This window comes from Medicago sativa, chromosome 1, assembly GCF_051527215.1.
Source record: "Medicago sativa cultivar Bolivia chromosome 1, Bolivia_mono, whole genome shotgun sequence".
Taxonomy (NCBI): domain Eukaryota; kingdom Viridiplantae; phylum Streptophyta; class Magnoliopsida; order Fabales; family Fabaceae; genus Medicago; species Medicago sativa.
This window is the reverse complement of record NC_140749.1, coordinates 13,016,252-13,028,135: the sequence shown is the minus strand read 5'-3', so window position 1 is coordinate 13,028,135 and position 11,884 is coordinate 13,016,252. Positions and strand designations below refer to the sequence as shown.

General features: G+C 32.6%; 1 protein-coding gene across 1 annotated transcript; it reads left to right on the top strand.

Annotated features, from left to right (window-relative positions):
- The first annotated feature begins 7,030 nt into the window (after window positions 1-7,030).
- On the top strand, window positions 7,031-10,072 carry LOC146952806 (protein BOBBER 1-like). The gene is made up of 6 exons (XM_085706123.1): window positions 7,031-7,476; window positions 8,572-8,744; window positions 8,923-8,971; window positions 9,149-9,315; window positions 9,615-9,698; window positions 9,802-10,072. The coding sequence occupies exons 1-6, from the start codon at window positions 7,098-7,100 to the stop codon at window positions 9,838-9,840; spliced, it is 891 nt and encodes a 296-aa protein (XP_085562249.1). The 5' UTR covers window positions 7,031-7,097; the 3' UTR covers window positions 9,841-10,072.
- The last annotated feature ends 1,812 nt before the right edge of the window (window positions 10,073-11,884 follow it).

Below are 11,884 nucleotides of genomic sequence, written 5' to 3'. Positions count from 1 at the left end.
GTAAAAAATAAAGTAAATCGTTATTACCAAAAAAAGAAAGTTAATTGTACTATTGTAGTTGCATAATAATAAAATTCATTTATTTTCTCGTTCTAGGGTTGAAATGGTAGGGCGAGAAATGCTAGCAACATACTCCCTCCGGTCACTATTATAAGCAAAAATTCACTTTTTAGATTCATTCAATAAATGATGTATGTAGTCTATATATAGACCACATACATCATTTATTGAATGAATCTAAAAGGTCAACTTTTGCTTATAATAGTGACCGGAGGGAGTACATTCTAACACACATTTTTCAACACACTCTCTTTGATTGGTTAAAATTCACATGGGTCCCACCAAATCATGTGGGTTCAATATAAATTTGGCGGGTCTCATGTGAATTTTAACCAATCAAAGAGAGTGTGTGTTAGAATGTGTGTTGCTAACATTGAATATAGCACCAAGTAATTAAATATTAGCCCACTTTGAATTGATTTTATGAAAATTAGCTTAGGTAAATAACTAGGCTTTTATGTTAATTTTTTTTTAAGAAGTCAAAATGAATAATATTACTATTTTCAAGCACAAGGTGTGCTAGAGAAAAATCAAAAGGTCACAAAGTCAAGTTACAACAGAAACAGAGAACAAAATTACAACAAACATAATTAACCTATGCCCATACACAATAAAGGGTTAAGCCACCACATCCATGTTTACCGATGTTTTTGGTAAACAATAAGACTAGTTTTAAAATGTTGTTTGTAGGATCAAACAAGAAATCCTAACACATGTTGTGCAATGATTTTTCAGAAAACATTTGAATGTTCATCATATTCATGGTTTAATTTATGAATTATGAACAAGATGAAAAAAAAAACTGTTTTTATGAGTCTAACTGTCTTTCGACAAAAACTGAAAGGATATTTGAGATCAAAAACAACAAAAGACTTAGAATCTAAAGGCAAAGAAAACTTAAAGAAAATTAAATTGCATTGCATTGATAGAAAATGGTTCACAATATCACTGGACATACATTCTGACTCTTTTTCTCTGTGTGTTTGGATAATTCGAGTGTAAGAACTTTTTTTTTTGAATAAGTGTAAGAACATTTGACAATGATTTGTGACCAATTTTTCTTATGAAAAACTACTATATATACGTAAGAGAAAATAACTAATCAGACCAATGGGTACTATTCCATTTCAACAGCTTCAGCATGCCTGTTACGTGTCTGAACTTTCAAACTTGCCTCCTCAGGAATACTTTGGATTTGGTTGAAAATCAAGTTATCTGTCGAATTAAACTTCTGTGTCAAAAACCATGACTCTCGTCGAACCAATAAGCTTAAGCCTTGGACTTAGAAAAAACCCCGTGTCTTCTAATCCTCAAATTCTTGTCGAACTTTATAAAATAAAATACAGGCTAACAATATGATAATCAAAAGCAAAGTTTGATTCGATTCCCAGCAACCCGCATTTTGTTATTAACTATTTTATGTTAATATTTATAAAAAAAAAAAAAAAACATTAAAAAAGGGTACCACTACGTGTTGAACAAACAGTGTACAAGCCCTTCAACAACGCAGACTCAAACCACCAGGCCATGTGAATAATCATGTCAAAGTAGCAACATATATTATATATAAGGAATTGTTTAGGTTTATTTTTATTATATGAAAAAAAATATGGGGAATAATCTGGTGTGACACTTGCCACACAATGCCTTATGGTGGATCCGCCCCTGCCTAGTCTCTATATTTGTTTGTTTTATTTTATATATTATTTTTGTTGTCTAAAATAAATGTTACATCAATGAGCTAAAAATATATAAAAATAAAAAAATCAACAATGAATTGGTCCAAGGAGTAAGGGATTTGAATTCTTTAAACATGGTCAGAGGTTCGATTCCTCACTCGTAACTCACTTGTGTGCTCCAGAGGTTTACCTATGAAAATTAGTAACTGATAAATGACGAATAAAAGTAAAAGAAGAAATAAAAGTAAGAGCTTTAAACAAGGAATTAAAGCTCAATTTGTTTGAGATAACTCCACTTTTATTTAGGATTTTTTTTAAAAAAATACTATTTGGCCTAGCTTCTTTTATTTGTGAAATAACAATTTAGTCTGTTAATAAAAGAATACAATTCAATTTAGTCTTTTTGAGTATTGAAAGCTACTTTAAAATTAAAACTTTAAAGCTAAAGTCGGATTTATTTTAGAAGGATGGAAATTGAGTTTTATTATAGAAGGATAGAATTTAAATTAAAAATTGTTTTACTGAAAAATTTAATTTGATAATAAAAATATATAAAATCAAGGTTTCCTTGAGATTATAGAAAGTCTCTCTCAAAACTAAGGGTGTGTTTGGTAAAAAGAAGCTATAAGCTAGCTGATAAGCTAGCTGATAGCTGAAAAGCTAGCTGGTAGCTGATGGCTGATAGCTGATAGCTTATAGCTGAAAAGTTAGCTTATTAAAATAAAAAGTGTTTGGTAAAATTAGCTATTCAAGTGGCTGATAAATATAAAATGACGTAAAAGGACAACCTTTTTTTATAAATCATATATACAATTTTTATTAATTACTGTATTTCTTTTTAAATGTTTAAATTTATTTCAAAATATTTTCATCTCCCAAATGATAAATGTATTTATGAATTCAATTGACATTTTTTATTTAACAAAAATTTCTTTCAATGAATTTTACTCAACTAAACTTTTATTGTAAATTTTATATAAAATTATTTATTATTGAATTAAGAGTATGTAAAAAAGAAAGTGAACAAGAAAATTTGAAAAAGATTGTGGGTAGTTTTTTTTTTAAACGTGGGCAATTGAATAAGAATGTGGGTAGTTTTTTTAATTAAAATTAAATTAAACTATATTAATAAAAGGTTAAAATTGGAAGAAAATATAAAAAGTTACCAGCTATAAGCTCAAAAGCTACTTGAAATAGCTTCTCAAAAAACGCTATAAGCTCATGAGAAAAGCTTGTTACCAAACACATCACGTTTTCATCCAACAAGCTTATAAGCTAATCCAAGAAGCTATAAGCTAGCTTTTTTGTGTTACCAAACACAGCCTAAATTACATTTGGAAAAGTCGTGTAAAAAATGGAAGTCTTTAACCTTTCTATTTAATTTTTATGCAAAAATGATAAAGATTTTTTATTGGTTTCCATAACAAAATACAAATGTGGTATTTTTTTTTTACTAATTAATTTGACTGTATGTGTAAAATAAACGTACAATGACAGGTATGCTAATTAATTTGTCGTTAATATATACTAGGGTTAATTATGTTTTTGGTCCCTACAAAATTGCGACCTTGTAAGTTTAGTCCTTACTTAATTTTAATAGCATTTTTAATCCCTACAAAAAATTTCTGCACTCAATATTAGTCCTTACTCAATCCAAATTTGTTTAATTTATGCTTAAACTCTTAAGTTTTTCAACAATTTTTTACAGGCGTGTTAAGAACGTTATTAAAAGGTCCTCCGAAAAAAATATCGCAAAAATTTGATTTCTACATCCATATTTTTGTTACTTATATCTTAAACGTTTGTCGTTTTAAAAAATTCATATTTAAAATATTTCGTGTTAAAAAATTATAGATTTTAGTAAATGAACCATTCATAGTGTTCTAAACTTGTATAAAAAGAATCGTTAAAAAATTTAAGAGTTTAAGGATAATTAAACAAAATTTATTTTAGCAGTGACTAAAATTATAAGTAAATTTTTTTTTGTAGGGATTAAAAATGCTATTAAAATTAAGTAAGGACTAAACTTACAAGGTCGCAATTTTGTAGGGACCAAAAACATAATTAACCCTATATACTAATTAGAGAATCAAGATCCTCTTTATATTGGATCCTTCATTTCTTCTGTTGTAAGAGATAAAAACACTTTTTTTTTTAACAAGCCAAAATGAAATTATATATCATAGCAATCCCAAAAGCACAAGGAGTGCCTAAGCAACTGCACAAGGAACCAAGAGTTTACAACAAAACAAACCAACCACAAGAGGCACCATTAGCCAATACCCAAACAAACAAGAGGGCATGACCACCACTGTTGGGTGCCGTAAACAAAGGTAGCTTTTTTAGCTTTCAACCAACCTAGAGCCAACATTTTCACCTTATCTAATAAACGGGGTATGGGGGTTACAACATTATTAAACAGACGATTATTGCGTTCATTCCACACAACCCAGGCACAAAGCAGCCAAACAAGTTGCATAAAAGAACGCCTAGACTTAGCAGCACCTGTCAAATAAGTAAACTGTAAAAAATGGTCGGAAATATTATCAGCATCAACCCCACAACGCCCAATCCAATCACGAACCAAATGCCAAAGGGAACCAAAAGTGTCACACAATAAGAATAGATGTTGAGTCGTTTCCTGTTGTCCACAACCAGCCACACACAAGGACATGTCAGCCGCCAGCGCCCGACGATAAATCAGATTAGTCTTCGTTGGTAACCTGTCCCGCATAAGTCTCCAGGCAAACACCGAAACCTTCAAGGGAACCTGCTTATGCCACACCAAATCTGAAACTGAAGCCTCACTAATCTGGTTCTGAGATATTAGCAAATCATAAGCGCCACGAACTGTGTAACCAACTGCCGGATCAGGAATCCACACCCACCTATCTGATGGAGCTTTGAAAAAAGAAAGAGCATAGACACGCAGAGAAGTCAGGACAGATTTTAAAAGTACCAAGTGACCGCCACAAGAAAGAAAACGGCTATTCCAACTAGAAAGTCTATTTTTAATTCTATTCACAATAGGTTCCCAAAAACACAAACGACGCGGATTACCCCCAATAGGCAGGCCCAAGTAAACGAAAGGAATCTTACCAATTTTACTACTCAACACCGCCGCTGCCTCAAGAAACCAAGAATTGGAGATATTAATCCCAACCAACAAGCTTTTATTAAAATTCACTCTCAGCCCAGACATAGCTTCAAAAATAAGCAAAGTAGCACGGAGAGTACGAACATTCCCCCAACTTTTAGTACCAAGTAACAAAGTATCATCCGCAAATTGAAGGTGGGACAGCACCACCGGGTTTGCCACCCCCACCCCAAAAACTTGAAACAACTGAGAATCAACCATAGCTTTCATCAAAATGTTGAGACCTTCATCCGCCAACAAGAACAAGAAAGGGGAGAGGGGATCCCCTTGACGGAGGCCCCTAAACATCTTAAACTCTTCGGTGGGACTACCGTTCACCAAAACAGAAGCAGTAGTGGTAGTAACACACTCTCTAATCCATTTTCTCCAAAGCACCGGGAACACCATCCTCTCCATAACAGCTTCCAAATAACCCCAATCGACCGAATCATACGCTTTTTAAAAATCAACTTTAAACAACATAAGATCCTTCTTACCTCTTCTCGCCTCATCCACAACCTCATTAGCAATCAAAATACCATCCAAGATTTGTCTACTTTTCACAAAGCTGTATGAGACTCTGAAACAACACTACCCACCACCACCTTCAGACGATTCGCCAATAATTTGGCCAATATTTTATACAAACTCCCCACCAAGGAAATGGGGCGGAAATCATTAAGACGTCGCGGGTTATCTACTTTAGGAATAAGCGCAATGAAAGTTGAGTTAATACCTTTGGTCAGCTTACCATTACGGTGAAACTCAGAAACAAACCACATAATATCATCTTTAAGAATCGACCAAAATTCCTTTATGAATCCGAAATTCACCCCATCCGGTCCTGGGCTTTTGAAACTGTCACAATCCCAAACCGCTTCCTTTACCTCATCCATCGAGAACGGTTACTATAAAATCCGAAAATTATTAATGATAATGAACTTACAATCTATATTTTGTATGTATCTCTCTGTAAATGACAATATCCATTTATTTTTATAAATGGAAATGGAGAGGATCCTAACTCCTAATTAGATTCAAAAGAAATATAAAGATTTAATTTGTATATATGCATCAAATAAAATTACTCTATAGCAAAGAAATTGGGCTAAAGCTATTGATAAGCTCCATCATGAACGAATTGCTTATAGCAATTTAATTTCAATTTATAGATGAAACAATTATTAATCAAACTTTACTTGCTTTTCAATCGAACTTTAATCACGGAAGACTATTTAATTAACTAGTTATGCTAACTTGTGTCATAAAGACACTAAGAACCCCAAAAGTAGAAATGTTTTTTTAAATTATGTGGGTTCCATTGATTAAAAGTAAAAAAAAAAAAACACTATCTCCGTTTCAAAATGAGTGTCACTTTAGCCAAAAAAATTTGTTTCAAAATGAATGTCACTTTACATTTTCAATACAACTTTAATTTTTTTCTTCCAACTTTACCCTCAATAAATACTCCAACTTTTCTCTCACACAATTTTTAATGCAACTTTAATTTTGTTTTTTTTTCTTATAAAGTAATGGCAGTTTAGTAAAAGCGTTATATCTAATGATTATTTCATTTCATTCCTTAATCTGTGTGTCAAAGCCTAAAGTGACACTCATTTTGAAACGGATGAAGTATATTCAAATGCGTTGATTATAACTAATATTTATTCTACAAGGAGTTGACACTCTTTTTCTAACACACTCTCTTATTGGGTGAAATTTATGTGACTATCACACTTAGAAAGTGAATAGTATTAGAGAGTACTAAAAGGAAAGTGTTCATAACATTTATTTTCTGAGTTTGATTCATTAATTTGTGTTTTAACGACAATAATTAGCATTTCTATTCGTTAATTTCTAAAAGGATCTTATTAACGAATGTTCCAAAACACTATTTAAGCATTAAAAAATAAGCAATCATCCATTAAAAAAGTTAAATATTTAAATTTCAATACATTGAATACACATATTTTCATAAAAACTTATCATTTATGCTTCTTAAAGAGTGCCCAAAACATTGTTAACATTTGGGTATCTAAATATGAAAAGACAAGTTGAGTTGGGTTTGAACTTATGACATTAGGCCCAGTTAAGTAGAAACAGCTGTTCTAGAACTTTCCACATATATAAATCAGAAAACCCTTCTTTTCCTCGTGTGTAAGTACTTTGAAATTAAAAATCTTCAACAACTTCTTCATTTTCACTCTCTTGAACTTTCTCTAATGGCGATTATCTCCGATTACCAAGAAGAAACCCAAACCTCATCTTCTTCTCAAACAAAACCCTCAAAACCTATTCCGTTCTCTTCCACCTTCGATCCTTCAAATCCAACCGCTTTTCTCGAAAATGTATTCGACTTCATCGCTAAGGAAAGTACCGATTTCTTCGATAATGATTCGGCTGAGAAGGTGGTTTTATCCGCCGTTCGCGCTGTGAAGGTAAAGAAAGCTAAGGCTGTTGCTGCCGAGAAAGCTAAGATTGCTGTTGAAGAGAAGGCGAAGGTTGATAAGGCGGCGGCTGCTGTTGCTGCGGCGGAGAAGAAAGCTATGGAGGTAGATGAGAAGGAAGATGAGAAGACGGATGGAGAAAGTGGCTTAGCAGGTATTAAAAAATTTCAATTTGATTTCATTCTATTTTTGCCCTAGTTTTTTTTTATTTCTTTAATTTTTTTAAAAATATTGGGATTATTATTGAATTTTGTTTGCTATGAACATTGTGTTGGGTCTGATTGAAATTTATGAGATAACAATGGGTTATTATGATATTGATTATTGAGCTAAGAATGTTAATTGTTAATTAATGTATCATATTGTATTGCTATGGAAAATCATATAGTACAATAAATTAGCTGTTTGATGTCTAAAGTTTTGTATAATGATGTCCACAATTTCTAGCTCAACCGGTTAAATATGCCAAAATTGCTAGGGGTTTAAACCCCGACTTGCGTGTGTGTGGGTTTCCGGTGATTATTGTCATTTCATCTATCTAAAAAAAGAAATTTGTATGATGATAATGTGAGTTGTTATGACGTTGATTAGTGTTGATTGTTTATTAAATCTATGGCTTTTCATAGTGATAGAGAATCATAGATGATAAACCAATGATAAGGACCGTGAATCAAGAGATCGCGTTACAACATCTCTACCCAAAATTTTAAGCATTGAGTGTTTAAGCTTATTTGTAGTTATTGTGAGACTCTCATATAACTAAACTACTTGCACACCACTATGCATATACCACATTTTTTGGTAATAGAAACCCCTGCCTAAGTCCATCTATATCACAAAGACTTTCGGTACAATGATCTAGACACTTGAATCAACTTTCTCTCCCTGTCAGTCCAAACTATGGATCTGGTACCATATCTTGGGGGAATTCAGGGAGCTAAGAAAGTTGTAACCATTTAAATGCAAGAAGCGACGAGAGACTTTTCGATTAGTGTTCTATCTTTTTTCTACCCTCTCTGATTTGATTGTGTTTGGTGAAACTAGTTCTGTTTTTTATATTGTAAATTATCAAAATGATGGAATGGTAACTTTACTATGTTTATTTTATTTTTTATCGTAGTTCTATTTCATTTAACTATTCATTAGCTAATGGAATAGTAACAAATAACACTCAAAGTAACCAACTATATATCTGAATTTTTTATTTTTTAGAAAATTAGTTTACATCTTTGCTCTTTTTGATGGACAGTTCCCAATCAGGGTAATGGTATGGATCTGGAGAAATATTCTTGGACTCAAACTCTTCAAGAGCTCAATGTGAATGTTCCAGTGCCAAATGGAACAAAATCAAGGTTTGTCACATGTGAGATAAAGAAGAACCATCTAAAAGTTGGAATCAAAGGGCAGCCACCAATTATTGATGTAAGCTTTTACCAAGTTATAGCAGTTACTGTTGAAAGATATATCCTTCCAGTGACACTTGTTTGTGTTATTTTTTATTTTTATAATTGATCGTTCCTTCTGTCTTTAGCCTGGAATTTTTAGTTTGTTTGAAGTTTTTATGATACCTTTGCTGATTCATTATTTTAAAATTTCTCAGGGGGAGCTGTATAAATCTATCAAGCCTGATGAATGTTACTGGAGCATAGGTATGAAACTATTAAATTTCTTTTGTGTAAAATCCCTTTTTAAGTGACCATAATTCATTAGGATCATGATGGATTTGATATTTTTAAACTTGTGAAAATTTTGGTTGAGAGTCTTCTGATTGTAACTAGGCTTTGTTTGTGTGTTACTAATTGTTATTTTAAAACCTATTTTTGCAGAGGATCAGAGTACACTTTCTATTCTTTTAACCAAGCATGATCAAATGGACTGGTGGAAATGTCTTGTTAAGGGTGATCCTGAAATTAACACCCAAAAAGTTGAACCTGAGAGCAGCAAACTTGGTGACCTGGATCCTGAGACTCGACAGACTGTTGAAAAGATGATGGTAACTACTAACTAGTTGATTTTTGTTACTTCAATTACTTAATATAACTTGCATTTGGTTTTGACATGTCATCATTTTTATTTTATGAAATCCTGTTGCATTTAAGTATGTATCTATTCTTTTGTTGGGCTTATATTGTGAAAGATGACATTCTAGTTGAATGGTGCATAATCGAATAGAGATAACTTGGCTCGTTGAATTTTTCGATGAAAACAATATGATAGATTTAAATAACACTGTTTTGGATTTGAGGATTTCTCCCGGTAGTTGGTTTAATGTTGCCCTGTATTCTTTAACAGTTTGATCAGAGGCAGAAGTCTATGGGCCTTCCAACAAGTGAGGAGCTCCAGAAACAGGAAATCATGAAGAAATTTATGAGTCAGGTAAACCTTTGATTTTTGTATTGCTTCTGTCTACTTTCTCAATACTCGAATGCCTTTGTCGATCTAGTAAATTTGCTAACATTTTAAATTTTATGTATTGCAGCATCCGGAGATGGACTTCTCGAATGCAAAATTATCTTAGAAAGCTGCGCTATGATTCGGGGGGCTTTTTTGGTACTGAAAATATTTTGAAATACCTTTGGGGTAATCTTTAGAGTACTTGTTTTGACTTGGTTCTAGTCCCCAACCATTCATGTTTATGTTTGGATTACACTCCCAAACAACAGTTTGGGGTGTCTAAATTGGGTTTTGTTCACAAACATGTTTGGTGAAATCACTTTAGCTTATATATTTGAACATATTTTGGAGTTTTATATCATGGTTTAAGTAACGGTAAGAAAAAAGTGCTTCCCCATCGAATCAAACTCTGGTTTATATATTCCTGGTTCCTGCATAAAAATAAAACAAAATAATCTGCAATGCAAAATAAATTTATTTAACATTTTCTCGTTCTCCTCCAACTGAAATGGAAGGGACTTGTCACCAAGTAATTAAATATGAAATAGTAATCTGAACTAGTTCCTGGTCAGATGCAATTCATAATTGTCAGTTTGCTTGTTCAACATACATATGAATGAGATGATGGTGCTTATCGATTTATCGCGTATATTTCTTAGCAAAGGTATTGCTAGCAACATTCATTTTAACACTTTTTCTATAATATTGATTTTCTTTTGGGTGAAGTATGTGTGGCCTCACCACCTTAAAAATGGATTATGTATAAAGTGGTGGGATCCACATGTCTTTTACTTAAGAGTAAATGTTAGAAAGCTTGTATTAAATGAGTAAACCTTCATTTGGTGAGTAATCCTTCAGGTTAAAACGAAATTAACTAGAAATAAAGTTTGTTTTTGTTTGGAAAATGGTATAGAAATTATATTATAAATACAGGCCTTACAACACCCATGCTACCAAAACAAACGCCAGAAAACTAACAAAAGAGACCTAAGAAGAGAGATACAGCCTTATACTTACTCATTCAAAGACCAATAACCAAAACTGAAGATATAAAAATGAAAGAAGATGCAAAAATCCTTTGCAATTACAGCCAAAGAATACATAAAATAAAAATTTCAAATAAAAAACCTTTTGCTGCCAATACCATTAAAGCCAAAGGACTACTTCACCAAACCAAATTAGGTAAAAACAAATCAATTGAAAGCTCCAACCAAATTGCGCTGCAGACCAAACCTGGGACAAGACAGAAACTGCCGAACAAAAATACAAACACAGCCAAAAAACACAAATGCACCAGACCAGAAGAACACACGAGGATTCTCTAAAAAAAAAAAAAAAGGAACACACGAGGATTGTACACTCCCACCGCTACTACAAATTCGATTCCAAAACACTGAAAGATACCAATGTTATTAGATTTAAGAGTTATCAACAATGTCAATATCCACTAGTTCAATTGCCTAAGGTACCACATTCCCATTCTTATATTTTCAGGGAAATTTATTCCCATAATTATATCTTGTAAACTTGAAACAAACGTCCTAGAAAACTTTTTTGTCACTGGCTAGCTGAACTTTCAGTTGAAGAAGCGATGGTCTTCATACTTGATAAGTTGTTTTGAGATACATTGTATGGCAAAGGCTACGGTAGGCGACCTCTTTAGGTCTCCTACCGTAGGAGACTTAATCTTTTTTTATTTTTTTTTGCAAAATAAATGTTAACCATTGGATATGTTTGAAAACTTTGGAAGACCATGATATTATTATACTCTCTCAACACAAGATACTTTTTTACACTATTCCACCATCTTCTTTTACACAGTCGCCGCCGCCGTCCCTCACTACACTTCCACTCTTTGGTCAATCCCTCTCTTCATTTTAATTGTTGTTGGACTAGAACTTTGAAATGGAGCTTTCTTATGCGTATGCCTTATACTTGTTTTTGATTCCAAGTTCTACTTCTCCCTTGATCATAGTTCTGTAATATTGCATCATTTTGGTTAAGTATTTGTTAAAAGTTAACAACTGATAGCTACTCAAATATGTTGTAATAGTCTTATAAAAAATTCCACGAAGAAAGTATACCTAAACTGGATCCTTCCTTCCATAGTCGCGTTGGCCAATCTCTCTCTCTCTCTCTCTCTCTCTCTCTCTCTCTCTCTCTCTCTC

What these genes read in the sequence shown, in the direction of transcription:
- LOC146952806 (XM_085706123.1), top strand. Translation starts at nt 7,098, where the DNA reads ATGGCGATTATCTCCGATTACCAAGAAGAAACCCAAACCTCATCTTCT. An exon ending in GGCAGCCACCAATTATTGAT is followed by an intron (nt 8,745 to 8,922) that starts GTAAGCTTTTAC and finishes AAAATTTCTCAG; the next exon opens with GGGGAGCTGTATAAATCTAT. An exon ending in TGAAGAAATTTATGAGTCAG is followed by an intron (nt 9,699 to 9,801) that starts GTAAACCTTTGA and finishes TATGTATTGCAG; the next exon opens with CATCCGGAGATGGACTTCTC.